A 16,490-nucleotide genomic window follows, 5' to 3' on the forward strand; every position below is an offset into this window, starting at 1 on the left:
CATGGTAGTGTCCAAGATAGCTACATTTCTCATCTGACTAAAAGTGAAAGTGAAATAAGTAACTTAAAGTCAGGGGGTTTCCAAGCCTGAGCAGTAGGTCTTCTCACCACCGATCAAATGCTCTGTGTCTTCAACCAAGAAGAATAGTCTAATTCTATTATCCAGTTTACTTGGAAATACGTATACGTAATCCAGTGTTCTAAAGCTATAATACATCATCTGCACACACAAATAAATAAATAGCATACTTTAGAAAGCATTTTGAATGTAACCAAATTTTAAAAAATAATTTAATACATAATTAAATTGATCCAGATAGAGTGGGGAGAGCTGTCGTTGACGCACAGCTGTGCACATAAACCAGGTGTTCATCAGCTGCAAAAACATGTACTTGTTTGCTTTTTTCTGTTTCTTTCATTGGTTCATTGTGAAGTAAATCCACTTATTTTAGGTTCTTCTGTTAATTCATGCTTTAATTTTATCCATGTTACTGTATTTAGTTGTTGTTATATATGTTCTAGTTTGGGATGCACTCAGACCTGGGAAAGGTCATCCAAAGTCTGCTTGACGAGTTCTGGAAAAGTCCTCCCGCCTTGATGTCTAGCGGTCCTTCTGGCTTTCCTTAGTAAGTGTCCTCCTTCTGTCATTGAGAATATAAGACACTTATTTCTCAGTACTTTCTTATGGCATTCTAAGAAAGTTCGTATATTTTTCAAGTGTGGTCTTATTTTAAATATTATTTTAAAGTGGTTCTAAAAAGCAGTTCGATATATTTTTTCCACATCATTTAAACATTGATGTTATGCCTTTCATTCTTTCCTTTTTTCACTGGAGCAGTATGTACAAATCATCAGGTATAGCACCTTACCCCAATCCGGCTTTTCACTTTGGTTCTCGCCACATGGGACCCAGTCAGACACCACCTTCTGGTCCAGCCCCTGCGCCAATGCCTCACCCAGGGGTCGATAGTGCCCTTGGGCCCCCTCGAGCTCCAGCGCCATATGGAATAATTTCTGATCTGCCACTGCCTGTACCTATTGGAGATTCAGAGGTATGCAATTGATGCACAGTGTATAAAAATGGAATGGTAACAGTCAAGCATATAGCAAGCAAAGCATCACCTTCCCCAACCAGATAAAAGCATTGATCAAAAATTTGTAGGTTCCTCCACCTACATCCCAGGTTCTGGACTGCTTCCAGCACAAATTCTGTTTAATAAAGATTGCTTTGTAAATGTAAATATTAGCCGGGCTGGAAGCAACTCACGAATGGTTGAGAAAACGTCACTGATGGGGAAATTGGCCAAATTTAAAGGTAATTTTGTGGAACTCAAGGATGTATTTTACCCCAAACCAGAACTTTTTGTTGAACCTAATCAAGTAGTTTTCAGCACATGAACCTAACCAGAGTTAAACCAAAAGTGAAAAACAAAACAAATCAGCGAATGAAGAAAAAATCCAAGCTTGGGAAACAAGCCATGGTGACCTGCCAACAAATCTACAACTTGCGCTGTCATTAACACTGCATACAACTAATGTGGACTGTCTAGGTCACTCAAATAAAACTTTAATCTCATGCTGGCCAATATTAGTGCCACTAGTGCATGCACATTACACATTACAGGAAGAAGCAGATGGCATCAGACAAAATTACTCAGAGAACTAGCATTGGACAGTCCGACACAGCTCTAGTGTTCAGACATTAATACACTGAAGATTGTGATGTGAATATATAACTTCTGTTTCTTCTAGACTAGACTAAATGGACATGTGTACAAGATGCCTGAGATTCCTGAGTCTTTTCCTGAACTCTGTGACATGAAGTAAAGTATTCCTTAATGATTTCAAATTAAAATGTTTGCACAGTGTGAAATGTTTGTTCTTGACAAACATTATTTCATACCATTATTGATGTATTCAACATCTTACCCACTGTTTATGTAAAGTGATAGAAATAATTATAAATAATGCTGAATTTATAAGTTGCTCACTTACAAAGAAAGTGATAGTGTCTAATTTTTCATTTTAATGGTGAGAGACAGATTATCAACCCAAAATGCAGAAAAATCTCCAAAAAGTATTTGGAAAATCTAGAACTATAAAAATCTTGCTCCAGGGGGTGAGCATGATCATGAGAAAGGTGGTGGATCAACCTGAAACTACACGGGAAAAACTTGTTAGTGATCTGAAGACAGAACACCATGTAAGACTCTTGCCATAAATGACTTAAATCTTTCAGCACATGTAGAGGCATGTCCTAAGTTTGTTAGTGAACATCTAAATGATTCAGAACTGGCAGAAAATGCTAGGGCTCAGCTCAACGAGCCCTGTTTGGAGTATGAAATCTGCTGAGTATAACCCAAAGTGCACCAACCCGACAGTCAAGCAGCAGTTAAAACGTTATACGTTGTTTTTTTGTTTTGTTTTTTTTCTTCTAAGCGTACACAGTGACTTCACTCCACTGAGAGTTTTGGTTAATATTCTGTCTCTATCCATTAAAGTGAACCTACAATAAAAATTACAGGCTTTTCATGTTTTTTGTAAGTGGGCACACACATCAAATAATTACTCTCACATATCTGCCCATTTATCCACTTTTTTCTTTATCCACCCCCAGCCTGACACAGTTGTCAGATATGTCTGAAAACGAAGATGTGTTGCTCAAGTTTTTTGTGAGTTTGCCACAACTGAAACAGGTCACATCTGATAAAGAAGAGTTGGTCAACAGTATACTAGACATGGCCAGTAAGTTCCTCCCCTGTTCTCATAGATGGTCTTGCGAGTCATAGGAAAGTGAAGCTCTAATTTAAGTTGGTGTCAATGTGTTTTTGCAGAGAAAAATCTTCAAATGGAGCCACATCTGGAAGGAAAAAGACAAGAGATGCTCTACAAGGTCAGTTCATACGTAATTCCTCTTTGTTTCATAATCAAGTCAAGTCAGTGTATTTATAAGCACATTTTAAAAAATGCAGTTTGACCAAAGTGCTGTACTAACTGAAAAATAGAAAAGTAATAAATATATACATCAATATAGAAAAATAGAAGATAAGCCACAAAAGCAAAACAAGGGACACACCTCTAGGGATTAAAGAGGTGTGTTCAGACAGGTTTTCAAAATGTTAGAGAGGTCAGAATTTGAAAAGGCAGACGGTTTCAGAGTTTAGGCGCAGTAACTGCAAAGGCCCGGTCTCCTCTCTGTGTCATACACACATGGCTCACATATTCGTTCATGCCATTGTCCTGCTGCTCATTATGTGTTTTTGTCTCTTGTGCTAACAGTATGAACAGCTGACTCAGATGAAGTCAGCTTTTGAAACAAAGATGCAGAGACAGCACGAACTCAGTGAGGTAAATGGCCACACCAGCACACTCTGGTTTTACACGTAATAAATGTTTAGTGCAAATACACGTCTTGAAATGAGAGTTTTGACATTTTCATATGTTTATTCCAATCCTGATTTATCATTTTGTTGATTAAAATTGAGCTTGGGTTGTTTAATATACTGTGTAACTTTAATTGTAGTACTCTTTGTTACTTAACCCTCCTGTTATGTTGCGGGTCAGATTGACCCAGAACAGAAGAGATGTCACATGTCATCTGCATCACTACAGAAAACGAAAAAAATCAAAATTATAAAAGAAAATTGTAAAATAATCAATGCTAGTGTTTCTGACACTCTTGGATGAGTAAATTTGCCCCGGGTCAAATTAACCCAGGAGCATAATTGGTGTTCCTGGAAACCAACTTAACAGGAGGGTTAAGCTAAGCTTGATTGACTGCTTAGTTTCCAGAAAACCAAGCACAAAAAGAAAAAGTAAAATATAAGATACAGACTTACAGTAATTGGTGACTACATGTCGGTCTGCTACAGTTGTGGTCAGAGGTTTATATACACTCACCAATGACGTGAACGTTGTGGTGATTTTTTGGCTTTTAATTTACTTTTCCAGGGTTTAATGATTGCACAGCATATATCTTTATTCACTTTTAATAGCAAGTATTGGGTGCATAAGTTTGAATTTCTTTTGAATTTTCTTTAATCCACACAAGGTCAAAAGTATACATTAAAGGCTCAAATATATACATACAGTTACTTTAATCTTTCAGCAGGTTATCCTGAAGATTTTACATTGTCTTTTTACTTGACTTGGCCAATACAAGGTCCCTTCACCGGCAGAAAAAAGGATTTGTTTAACAGTACTCATTAGATTGAGCAATACTCTAAAGAAGAGCTTATAGATATCAACCCAGACATGTTTGCCTGTAAACACTCTTTGATCATTTTGTATTTCATTTATGTTTTGTCTTTGTTTTTTTATTTTACTCCCTACCAGAGTTGCAGTCTAAGCACTCTACAGGCTCGGTTAAAAGTCGCAGCTCACCAGGCAGAGGAGGAGTCAGAGGAGACGGCTGAAAACTTCCTGGAAGGACGCATTGACATTGACGAATTCCTGAACAGCTTCATGGAAAAAAGAACAGTGAGATGCTAACAACAGCAAGAACGACAAAAAAACATTTATACCTAGAATTGGCCAGGAGTCATTTTTATGCTGTTTTTTAATTCATGTTTCATTCATGTTTTGTTATATGAGTCAGAGTTAGCTGGGTTTGATTGAACGATACATAAAAAGAGGACTGGAGTTGGATAAAAAAATCATTTTTTTTGAGTTTTGAATGGGATGCAAACAGGGTGTTAAACCTGTAAGGTTGAGAGAGGCTGATGGCGGTCATGATAATGACCAATCTATCATGCAAAGCCTACCCGCTGTGTTGACCCCTTGTGGCAAGGGAAAGCTGAAAGTAGCTTCTTTTATTTGTTATCATTGGAGAAAGTAATTTAAAAAAGTTATTCAAGAAGTGAAATCTTTGCTTTTATTGATACTGTTGCATCAGTGGGTAAAAATGATGCCGCGTGGCTGTTCTAGTCTTACGTGTTGGCTTTTTTTAACCTTTTAAAAACTGAACCATGAAATGATTGACAGAGATTTTTAATTGTTTAAAAATAGAGGTTTTATTGAACCTCCTGACACTTTTTAAAAAATTATAGTTTTAATTTGTGCCATATTTACTGCATTTGGCTCTATTGTAATTTATTGTAAATTATTGTTAGGTGTGAAAGTTATAGGAAGTACTGCACTTAACATTTTAAGGGGAAACTTCAGATGACTTTGGTTTTGTTTTCCAGCTTTGCCACAGCAGAAGAGCCAAAGAAGAGAAGCTGCAACAGTCCATCAACACACATGGCCCGTTTCCTACCAGTCACTAGATCACAAGGTAGAAGAATCACAGCACAACACACATTACTTAATCGCATTGCAGTCACATGTCTGTTTAAAGGGTAAAAATGCTGGTTCTCAACTTTTACAATGACTGTAATAACCTTTCCTCTTTTTTTTGGAAAGAAAAAAAAGGAAATTGTATTTTTTATTCTCATTTATTCATTCTGCTTCTCTCACCATTTCTTTGGTCCTCAGATTCAGTGTTTCTCAGCCAACTGCTGCCAAGTAAAAGGAAAAAGGTATTACAGGGGCCGAAAAGCACACTGGGCACTCATCAGTTTGGAGAAACATGAAGATTTTGATTTCACTGCTGGGCTAAAACAAGAAGCCTATGGTGTCCTGATCCAAGCTTAAAAAACAACAAACAACACAACAAAACAAAGCAAAACACAAAAAAGCAGTTAAAGTTGGATCTTGTGAGAGTAACGTTGAGTCACCACAGGAGGCCAAACCTTGGAGGATGAGTGGCACATGCCTAGATGCTCCAGACACATTACTATGGATTCATCACATTGTGGATAATTTTATTGCACTTTTTTTTTCCAGTTTTGACATGGCAGTGATTACAACAAGTTTTGTTTTCTCTTTAGATTTATGTCACGTTGCTCATAAAATCTTGCCTGTTCTTAATCAGGAAGGTTGGAGATGTGAAGAAATTTGGAAGAAAGTACAAGTTGTGTAGTACAGTGCCCCTAGTCTTCCATTTTCTTTGCTGTGGGCTAGTTAGTATCACTTAAAAAGTTATTCTGAAATATTGGTGTCTGTACCATACATCTCTGAGATCAGTCCTTGCTTAATCATCCCATTACACTTTACGGAGATGTTGTGCAGCCAATGCACTTTCAGCGATAATTTGTCCAAGACAGCCATGACTGTCAGTGAGTAAAACAAAGAAAAGAAGCAAGGACTCAACAGTTCGGTCAGGAGACATTTAATTGGGCTGTTAAAATTTAAACTATGTGTTTTCAAAGTGGAAAGTGGTTGATTGTTAATCAAGCTGTCAGTTTGAGGAAATCCTAAACACAGCCTGAATATCATTACATAAACATTCATAGTTAAGGTTTCAGATTTTCTATCAGTACTCTGATAATCCCTCAATTTATGTACTGTAAGTTGTAATACATTTGTTTCCAATTCAAAGTTAACGTGAACCAAGCAGACCACATAACATACTGTAAGAGCTGTTTCAGTTGTTAGTTCCTGTATTGTAATTCTGCTTATTGAGGGTCACGTGTTGAAACCATTGCTAACACGATTAGCATTTGTGGTTCTTGTTTTTAGCACTGAAAGCAAATATTTTTCCGCTCAGAGGGCGGGTTAAACTACATTAACTCAAATCTGAATACTTCAGTCCCTCTTTTGCTTTTTACATTGATTTAAAAAAAATTCTTGATGTAAACATACTGACCACCACTTTTTCCTTATATGCACAGTTATGATCGCCTGAGAAACCTCAAACTTGAAATTTCTGCTGAAAAGCCTCAGAAGATGTGGGATAATGTTGAGGAATATTAGTTTAAATGCTGCAGTAAAACTCAATGACATTGGATACTGTATTTAAATAATGTTAATAATAGGCTATATTGTAATCAAAGACTCGAGACACCTTGTATTATATGTTCTTATTTAATTTGTTAGAGTAATAAAGCATTTAGAATAAATTCTGTGATCATATTCTTTTTAACATACCAGCATTGCCTGAAAGCCAGAGGTTCTCAGGGTATCCTTGGGCTGCATGATGTCAGTAAGGTGCCTGACCATGATGTGGAATTTGTTCAATGAACATACAGAGAAATCCCCAACAATCAAATTATCACTAAGTGAACAGCCTCTTGGCAATACTGGGAAGGAAAAACTTGTTATGAACAGGAAGACACCTTTGGCAGAACCAGGCTCAGGAAGAGGCAGCTATCTGTCGTGACGAGTTGCGGGTGATGGGAGGAAGACGGGACAAAAAAACACACTCTGGAAGAGGGCCAAGTAATAATAAATAATGATTAAATCCAGAGTGGTGTGTAAGCTCAAAGAGTGAAGGGTGAGTGAAGAAGAAACACTCAGTGCTCTGTGGGAAGCCCTCAGCAGCCTAAGCCTATGGTGGTGTGACTAAAGAAGGATTCAGGGTAACCTGAGCCAGCCTTGTATAACTCTATACTTTATAAAATTCAATTTACACTAAAGATTATACGGTGTAATTTTTTCATGGCATTAAAATAAAGCACAACACTGCTACCGTATATATTGTGGTGACGTGCAGTACTGTATACGCAAAACATTAAAGCTCAGTACCTATATGCACTTTCACCATTAGAAAATTTGCTTACATTATTATCTGTATGAAACGAGACACAATTTTTCTTTTTATTCGTTCTTTTATAAAACATTAATCTTTTTGTTGCTTTGTTTGGTATCACTGGCCTGTGGGTTGCTTTCGCCTGCTGTGGATATCATCTTCATCAGTAAACAGATTACCACCACAGACTCTGTTCTCTCTGCAGTTTCCATGGCACCCAAGTGCATACGTCAAAGATGCAATCTCTCTGTCGACATGGCAACCTGGTAACGTTAAAACACGTTGATTAGATTAAAAAAAATGAATGAAAGAAAAGGGAGAGACTAGGAAAGAGGTGCCAGATAAAAGCTGAAAAACAGGTGCCAGTCAGAGGAGGTAAGTCTGAGCTAAAACACTAATAGTCTGCTTTTCATTTAGCTGTTACTTTATTTAGCAGTAGCTCCTGCTTTTCAATGAATGTGGTTTGTCTCTGTATTAATTATTTTGTGTATCTGGCTTTTCTTATGTGTATGTACCATATACTAAATCTATTCATTAAGAATTTTATGTGGCGCTGCCACTTTTATAATATTTGAAACTTAGAGGTTTTTAACATTTAACATGTTATGTATTGCTATTGTAAAAGTAAAGGGAATAATTTTAGTAATGTTAATTTGGTCACTGATATTGTGACAGCTCTAAAAAACAGGTCTGCAGGCTTGAATGAACAGAGGTGGCAGGGATGGCGTCCCGCAGTAGTTCCTCCACAGCAGCAGGTGGCAGTGATTCACCACAAAAACCTACAAAGACGAAGAGAACCCGGAGGAAAAGACGGAAGGCGCGAGCAGTAGGGGGTGAGTAGGTAAACATGTTTAAATGAAACTGGAAAGAATTAGATTTTTTGTTTTTAAACATTAGAGCAACTGCAGAACTGGACAAGCAAATAACCGGGTCCATTAGCAATAACCGTTGATTGACAAAAGATAGCAGATAGTTAAGTTAAAGTTGGCAAAATGTCTGGCTGTAACGTTACCTAGCGTAACCTTTCTAAAAAAATTCAGTCATAGTTACAATATTTATATAGTTGATGCTAAAAGCTAGCATCAGTAGTTTTAGCGTAAGTTAGCCGTTCGGCAAAGAAGAGGAAACTGTTTCAGAAATGCTGCTATTGTTGAGTTTGCAGGAGGGAATAGTTGTAGCATTTTAACTTAAAGAACATCTGCTAACAGTCCTCAGAGAAAGTGCTTATTTCACTTTTTATACACTTTATAACAGAAATGCGAAAGTACCGTGAATTTGGTTTGAATAACAATTTAGCAGAACGTCGGATCGGACGCTGGTCTTATTTAGTTTGCTATGTTTTGTTGTTGTTGTTGTTGTTTGTTTGTTTTTATAGATGTCTACATGTGCCTTTTAGATGTTTTATAACTTCTTTTTGTGTCAGTGAAATAATAAGTGTCACTTTTTCATCACATTCTTATTTATTTATCTATTTGTTTATTATTTACGTTTAGCCAGCACAAAAGTGTTGTGGGATGATCATCTTTTTTGTCTGATTTACAGATATTTAACTATATATATAAAGACCACCTGTCTGTACCCACAGACATGTCACGACAGATGGGAGAAAGCCATCGAAGGTTTCTTCAGACCATGATGGTCAGTGGAGTAATCGATGAGCAAGCTGCAAAGGCTCTTTATCAGTACTGCTGTGAAACGCACCACAGTAAGTAAATTCCTATACATGTGAACAACAATTGAATGAAAATTCAAAATGCACCTCATAGTGTATCTGGAGACTAGTGTAAAGTAGGGCAACAAAAAGTAGTATCACCCCCTTATTAATTATTAATAAATAATTTCTTATTTTCTTACACTAAGAGACTGTTACTATTGATTTACTGTTACACAAAAAAGCAACCTCATTACACTTGAAGGCAGTGTTACAAGACGCCTTGTACCAAAATTAGCTACTAACTAATTTCTGTCTGCAGACCCTGTGCAGATATATAAAATATTAAATAAGTTGTAAAATACAAATTTGGGATAGAAGTACAATAAGATGATGGTATATATGTTCCAATTAAAATCCTTCAGCCCAACCCTCCCCAAACATATAGACATTATAAAATATTTTTGTATATATGCACTAGGGCTGTGCCATTTCATATTGTCCATTGTCCATTATATCATCAAAAATATTGTCACAACTTGCCTTTAAATACTGTGATATAATTTTGAGATTATATCACCTACCTTTAATGTGCACATTATGACACCAGAACCACAATGTGTCTTGTTTTGTTTTGTTTTGTTTTTGTAGGAGACTAACAAACATTGTTGTTCTTGTTTTTTTTCTGCAGCACAGTATGCACCTGACAAGCTGGAAGATTTTATTGATACTATCAACTCAAGACTGCAGCCAATGTTCATGCAGATTAGGAAAGGGATGTCTGAAAATAACGGTCTGCAGTACTACGCCTTGGTTAGTGATTTAATGCTTGTATTGGGTCTGCCTTGTCGGGCTGTTGTTTAGTATGTGTCCAAGCTGCAAAGACTTTACATGTTTAAGGATCATATTAAAGGAAATACATTATTAATTAAAGTTTAACTTTAATCCCATCCAGGTGAACATGGCTGAAACTGACATCACCAGGATGTCGTCAGATTATGCCGACAATGAACTTGAGCTCTTCAGGAAAACAGTGAGTTAAATTCACAGCAAAACAACATGTTATAGATGCCTCCACTATAAATTTTGGTATTTGTCGGGGTGGGGTTTTAAGTCTCTGGTGGTATATTGATGTAAAACCCTGAAACAACATAACTTGTAGGTTGCAGTTCAGTGTAACAGTCTAATCAGTGACATTATCCATAAACAGTGGTCAACATTATTTTTTTGTTCAAAAGATCATGTAGGAAGTCATGAATAGATTACTACACACAGATTTGTGTGACTGTGGCTCTTGAGGTAGAACATCAACCATTTAGAAGACAGGGGTTGTGATTCCTGTCCATATGTTAGTTCCCTTGGGCAAGAGTATTGGACCCCAAATTCTGGTGTGTGTTAAATTGGCAGTCGTTAACCCTGTAAAGCCCAAACCATGAAAATTCAAAATTTTGGAAAATGGAGTGTTGAGAAAGAAGTTTAAAGAAGTTTTGTATCATATTTGCTACATCAGGAATTCCTAAACATATCATGTTAAAGACACAGAAGAAATGGTATGAATGTGTGTGAATGGGTGAATGTGGCTTGTAGTAAAACTAATGTTATGATCAACTTGAATTGTGCTCATTCAGTTGGACCTCATCGTGTGCTCTGAGAATGGCAAGGCTTCCTCTACTGATATTCTGAACAGCACAGACTCCATGACCACCAGAAAGATGAAGAAGAGCGAAACGGAGCACCTGTTGAGCCGATTAGTGCACGACAAATGGCTCAGTGAGGTAAAATACACCGTCTCTAGTAGGATTTCACAATTCTGATTATTTATTTCCCACAAACTACTTCCTCTTTTTTGTGAACGGATTATTAAAATGATTTCAGTTCTTCAAGTACTTGCCTTCCTATTAACCATATTTAAAATGGGAATGCAGCAGGAGGAGGTCATACAGCTTATTAAGGTCAAATATAATTACTCCATTTATGTTTATCATTCCCATACTGCTTCCTTTATTAATAAGGCATAAAATGTCATTAATTATGGTTTATTATTATAGGCTTTATTATACAAATAAAATAACGTTTATTTAGACAATCCTTCTCATTTACAGCTTACAAAACAAGATTTCTTTGTTTCAATGATAACAAAAATATAATAATAATAACATTTTGGGTATGTGTTTCAGTATGGTAGTATCATTTTAACTTGCGTGCTATTTGTTACCCTAGAAACGGGGCGAATACACCTTGTCCACCCGGTGTATCATAGAGATGGAGCCTTATATTCGCACAATGTATCAAGACCATGTCAAAGTGTGCCACATCTGTCGTAACATCGCTTTCCAGGTAAATGTTTCCCTTTTTACACTTAGTAATATCACCCTCGTACCCGCTTGAATTTAGGCACTGATGATCACTATAAACTGTAAACATTAGGTTGGTGTGGTTATATTACCTCAACTTTAAAAATATAAATTTTTATTTTTAAAACGAACAATGAAGATGACTAGCATGCATATACAATTTATAATTTATACTACAACTACTACAAATTATTGTTTATATTATATTCATTTGCTGTTGAGAAAATTGATCTTGAGAGAGAATTGAAGTAAATATCATCTGTAATGTTGACCGCCTACCGTATTGGACACAACTGCTTGATAAAGCATATCTAATTAGCCATCCAAATTGCAGAAACTCATATAAACGTGCTGAAATCCCAAGTGTCAGCTGGAGAAGAACGGGGACTGAGGTCTCTTTAAATGTGGCATTGTTTATTTGAATATTTCAGAAATGGTTTTCACATAAAACATTTTTTAGAGTTTATAGAGAATGCTCAGGGAAAGAAGAAAGCCATCGTGTGAGTGCTAACTAATTGACGTTGTCTTGTTGATGCCAGAGCTCAAAGAATAATGTCAGAATGGTTCTAGCTGATAGAAACAGTAATAAAATCACCCAGTAATTATAACCACGTTATAGATATGAGCATCTCAGACTGCAAAACATGTAGGATAGGTTGGCCACAGCAGCAGAAAACCAGTGTACTCCAGAACCATGTAAGATTGGGAAAAACATTGTCTGGTCTGATGAGTTTCAGATGATAGGAACATAATTTGAGATTAAAAGCATAAAAGCATGGCTCCACCCTGCCTTGTTGGTGGTAGGCACATGACTGATGTAATGGAGTACACTTTAGGCCTCTTAGTGTAATCTGAGCACCACTTAAACACCACAGCCTGTTGACTCATGTTGTATTCCTGTATTCCTCCTTTAATGGCAAGTGTTTTAATCGGCTAATGGGCATTTTTGACTGAATAACACACCACAAAGAGCATAAGACCAGTTTCTTTACTGTGCTAATGAGTTCACAGTATTTAAGTGGCCTCTACCACAACCAGAACCAGTAGAAATAGAGACTAGCATAATGAAGATGCAGCCCACATAAGTGAATCATCTGGGGCCAGTATGGACCAAAATCTTTGAGGAATGTTTTTAATTGAGAAACATTTAAGATAAAGGATAGTCCAACCTGATATGTGTTAAATGTATCCAAAAAATGACCAGTTACTGTAATGTGTCACCAGCATTATTTGTTTGCTTACAGTATTTGATCTGAATTATTATTTTTTTGTCTCTCTTGTTTTTTCAGTGCCAAATCTGTGAGAATCCTACATGTGGCATAAAAATACACAACCCATGTGTGGCCAGATACTTCAAAGGCAAATCGGAGCCACGTTGTCCTTCTTGTGATGACTTCTGGCCACATGAAATCCCTGGTATATGTTGTTTATTCTCAAATGCTGTTTCTGGACACATTAGACCTCCAGTAGTTAGAGACTCCCAAACTTTGGTGCACATTTGATCGGCTTCAACTGGAACTGTGAATGATAAAAATAGAAATGAGTGTGTGGCGTGAATAAGGCACGGCGGGACCACGGAGTATCATTCGGAGCCATCTTTATTTACATCTCACCACAACACCCCCAAACCCCTGAGTCCCCGTGTTTTTAACTAGGCGGGCGTGATTAAGGATGCCGTGCAGGTGCGTCCGCCCTCCCTGCACGGCACCGCAGACCACGCCCCACCACAGAGTGCAAAAAAGATGTGTGATTGCCGTTTTATAATTCATTTAAACATATATTCAAATGGAAGGTGAATAGAACAACATAACAAACTCATGTTCTTTGTTCTTTTTATTACAGAAGTGAAACGTCCTCATTCACAATCCAGGAGATGAAGGCTTCATCAATAGTCTTTCTTAATGGTTTATTAATATAATATAAATGTCTTTATTGTTTTTGCTTTTATACATACAAAATAAAAGATTGTTTCAATACTGTAGTATTTGTATTGCATTTTACAAATATCTACCCCCGCCCCTCAAACAAAACAAGTTTCTCATTGTGAACATTTTTTTCCTGTCTAGATATATATTCACATTTTCTGTTCCACTAGAAGATAAGTTAAGAGAATAATGTCATTCTAAGACATAAAAGATTTTACAGTAATAGCCCATTTTAACTAACATGTGATGGAGATTTGAAAATTAGTTTTGTTGTACAACATACACGAGTGTCTGATTTGCTGAAGATAATGAATAAATCCATCTTAAAATGTGTCTCGCTGTGTTCACAATAAGAAAGAAAGTTTTCACTGATCAGTGGCTGCTCAGTGGTTGAGAGGAAATTAAGGCGATGTCTTTCTTTCAAACCTTTATCAACTTTCCTAAACCCCCTTTTTAAGTCTGTAGCATACAAACTGTTAAACTGAAAGATGTATGAAACAACAATAACCATTGTTGCTTTATCTTGTCCCCAACAAATTACATAATACATTTCAGTAATGATTTTTAATTTAAATGTTTCATCACGATCTTGTGTGTTTTTTAAGTGCTCCTTTAAATTTTGGAGCAGTGAACAATATGGCAAGAAATATAAAAAATACACAAAGAAATGAAGCAGAAATTTGAAAGTTAAAAAGGGAAGCTCAATGAATAAAAATAATGTAATAAGGAGCACAGTACTTAAAAATCTAAACAGAATAAATACAAGTCCTGTAGTAAAAAGCCTGAAAGATTCTCTGAATCATTATAATTATTATTGTTGATTTCATGCAGTAAGGAGGGTAAATCTCTTTTGCCATTATGCATTGATACATGACTTATATGTTCCAGTTCTGACAGGATACAATACTTGTTAGAGACAGTGGGTCATATGAAATAAGACTTTGTGACAGATGGTCTTTGATTCATTGCATAAGTCTATAATTAAAAACCATCATGCTACTGCCACATATGATAATCAGCAGTTTCATTCTCTCATACAGACTGATTTGGTTCAGGATAAATTTGCTATTTTAAAGTATATTTGCCTGAGAGGAGCCCTTCTCTAGTATCTTCAGGGAGACAATGAACCAGATAGCTTTTCTAAACCACGGGTAGAAAAAAGCATATATCAGTGGATTCAGACAAGAATTGAAGTACAGCATCCAGGAAACAATAGCCCAAGATGAAGCACTGTTTGAAATGTCCTGCCCTGCAAGAGAGGGATAGTAATACGGACAGAAACTCATCAAAAACACAAATATCACAATGGCAAGAGTCCTGGCTGCCTTTTTCTCTGATTTCTTTGCGGTGATTTTTACTGTACCAGCTGCAGCAGCTGTAATATGAGACCGCATGGCATGAGCCTGAGACACCGCTACAACAAATACTCTCATGTACAGAATGATAATGACTGAGCAAGGGCCGATGAAAGTAAAGACAAGGTCGATGGCTCCAGAGACATAGTTAATCACCACCAAACACTGACCGTGACAGGTGTTATGCCTGTCTGGCTGCCTGAGATGCTCCTTTAAGATCATCCCGTTGTAGAGGAGCGAACAGGCCCAGCACATAGTCACAGACAGCTCCGCTCTGCTGTGAGTGATTTTAGTGGGGTACTGCAGAGGATAACAAATAGCTACATAGCGATCAATTGATATGAGCACCATGTTGCCCACAGAGGCTGAGGTGAGAGTGAAACCGATAATGTAAGTAAAAGCACACATGAGATCTCCCAGCAGCCAGCAGGTTTCTATAAACCGAATTGCTTCCACCGGCATCACAAGCAGCCCGACCAAGAGGTCTGAGATGGCCAGAGAGAGCAGGAGGACATTGGTGGGGATGTGGAGCTGCCTGAAATGAGAGATGGATATGATAACCAGCACATTCAGAGCTACAGTTAGCACAGAGATAGACAAGAACAGTGTATAGAGGAGGACAGCCTCAGGCTGAGGACGTGTTAAACCCCTGCAAGACAGATTCGCAAGCTCAGGGTAGCAGAGTTCAATTCTGTCCTGCCTGTCCATCATCCAGTATAAAGAAAGGAGGACCTGCTGAGTTCAAGCAACCTGCTGACCCTGTGAGACATTGTACAGCTTATTTATCTCTGATGACACTCCCCCCTTCCAACTCCAGAGTCAACCTTTTCATCACTGCCTGCTAAGTAGTCCCTTGTCCCCCCCTGATTCTCTCCTACTGTTCTCTCCCCCCCTCTCTCTTCTTCCTCCTCATCTATACTCCTCTCTTGTTTTTTCCACCTTGCTCCTTTCTTCTCTCTCCCCCCTTTCATCACCCATTTGTATGATGCAAGATTCAAGTTTCTAAGTTCTGTGAAGTAGTTTCAAAGCAGATTAAAGTGTAAAGCCAAAGCATTCATAAGTCAGCAGTCACATCCTTCACTGCTGACAGATGTGTCTGTTTTGACAGTGTTTGATGTTGTGAGACTTGAGCTCCTGTTTAAGATGCATTTGACATTTTTTCCAAGTATTTCAGATTAATCAAAAAGCAAGCATCGTCTTTAAATAGAAAATCATTACTTTGTTATTTTTCCATACTACAAAAGGACATCCTCGTGTGCAGACATTGGGTTATTATTTACAGCTTAACACAATAAAGGCAACATTATTTAATAGATTTAAAACATTTTTATGATATATATCCCATGTGAGGAATCAGTGTTTCAGGGGGATAACTAGAAATAAAAATAAATCTAATAATCAAACAACTAGATTCATCCCTCCATGAATTTCATAGGTTTTTTTCCCCCAAGTCACTCAAATCATTTACTGATTCAAGTGTCTATTTCTAGGTTAGCAGTGTGAGCATATTGGCAACACTGACCTTGGTTACGTGTTTGTACGACAGGTTATATTTCCTTGAGTTGAATTTCTTCCACTAAAGTGGTTTTTAGATTAAAGTCAAATGTCTTTGATCTAGTCATTAGAGCCTTGTAAA

At 37.2% G+C, this 16,490-nt stretch overlaps 3 protein-coding genes across 5 annotated transcripts in view; 2 read left to right on the top strand and 1 right to left on the bottom strand.

Annotated features, from left to right (window-relative positions):
* Window positions 1-6,940, top strand: part of vps37a (VPS37A subunit of ESCRT-I) — a 31,127-nt gene extending 24,187 nt beyond the window's left edge. The window contains exons 5-13 of the mRNA XM_040004502.1: window positions 522-625; window positions 838-1,051; window positions 1,752-1,822; window positions 2,617-2,744; window positions 2,834-2,892; window positions 3,279-3,347; window positions 4,335-4,478; window positions 5,186-5,274; window positions 5,475-6,940. Of these exons, the coding sequence (XP_039860436.1) occupies window positions 522-625; window positions 838-1,051; window positions 1,752-1,822; window positions 2,617-2,744; window positions 2,834-2,892; window positions 3,279-3,347; window positions 4,335-4,478; window positions 5,186-5,266 (870 nt within the window). The 3' untranslated portion in view covers window positions 5,267-5,274; window positions 5,475-6,940. The remainder of the gene's footprint in view (window positions 1-521; window positions 626-837; window positions 1,052-1,751; window positions 1,823-2,616; window positions 2,745-2,833; window positions 2,893-3,278; window positions 3,348-4,334; window positions 4,479-5,185; window positions 5,275-5,474) is intronic.
* A 794-nt stretch (window positions 6,941-7,734) lies between these two features.
* nsmce1 (NSE1 homolog, SMC5-SMC6 complex component) lies at window positions 7,735-13,551 on the top strand. Of its 3 annotated transcripts, XM_040004504.1 has the most exons (9): window positions 7,735-7,944; window positions 8,245-8,402; window positions 9,155-9,274; window positions 9,912-10,033; window positions 10,176-10,253; window positions 10,849-10,995; window positions 11,441-11,557; window positions 12,864-12,990; window positions 13,417-13,551. In XM_040004504.1, exons 2-9 carry the CDS (start codon window positions 8,291-8,293, stop codon window positions 13,449-13,451), a joined length of 858 nt encoding a protein of 285 aa, XP_039860438.1. In that variant the 5' UTR covers window positions 7,735-7,944; window positions 8,245-8,290; the 3' UTR covers window positions 13,452-13,551. The 3 variants fall into 3 exon arrangements, with proteins under 3 accessions (XP_039860438.1, XP_039860439.1, XP_039860440.1); XM_040004505.1 differs by lacking the exon at window positions 7,735-7,944 and having other exon boundaries at window positions 8,308-8,402; window positions 9,112-9,274; XM_040004506.1 differs by lacking the exon at window positions 7,735-7,944 and having other exon boundaries at window positions 8,396-8,410.
* Window positions 13,552-14,384: 833 nt separating this feature from the next.
* LOC120716847 (trace amine-associated receptor 13c-like) lies at window positions 14,385-15,700 on the bottom strand. Its single transcript, XM_040004503.1, has one exon. It carries the CDS (start codon window positions 15,563-15,565, stop codon window positions 14,570-14,572), a length of 996 nt encoding a protein of 331 aa, XP_039860437.1. The 5' UTR covers window positions 15,566-15,700; the 3' UTR covers window positions 14,385-14,569.
* Window positions 15,701-16,490: the final 790 nt, after the last annotated feature.

This window comes from Simochromis diagramma, unplaced genomic scaffold, assembly GCF_900408965.1.
Source record: "Simochromis diagramma unplaced genomic scaffold, fSimDia1.1 OVJJ01000487.1, whole genome shotgun sequence".
NCBI classification, from domain to species: Eukaryota; Metazoa; Chordata; class Actinopteri; order Cichliformes; family Cichlidae; genus Simochromis; species Simochromis diagramma.

What these genes read in the sequence shown, in the direction of transcription:
- nsmce1 (XM_040004504.1), top strand. Translation starts at nt 8,291, where the DNA reads ATGGCGTCCCGCAGTAGTTCCTCCACAGCAGCAGGTGGCAGTGATTCA. An exon ending in CTGCTGTGAAACGCACCACA is followed by an intron (nt 9,275 to 9,911) that starts GTAAGTAAATTC and finishes TTTTTTCTGCAG; the next exon opens with CACAGTATGCACCTGACAAG. An exon ending in ACGACAAATGGCTCAGTGAG is followed by an intron (nt 10,996 to 11,440) that starts GTAAAATACACC and finishes TTGTTACCCTAG; the next exon opens with AAACGGGGCGAATACACCTT.
- LOC120716847 (XM_040004503.1), bottom strand. Translation starts at nt 15,565, where the DNA reads ATGATGGACAGGCAGGACAGAATTGAACTCTGCTACCCTGAGCTTGCG.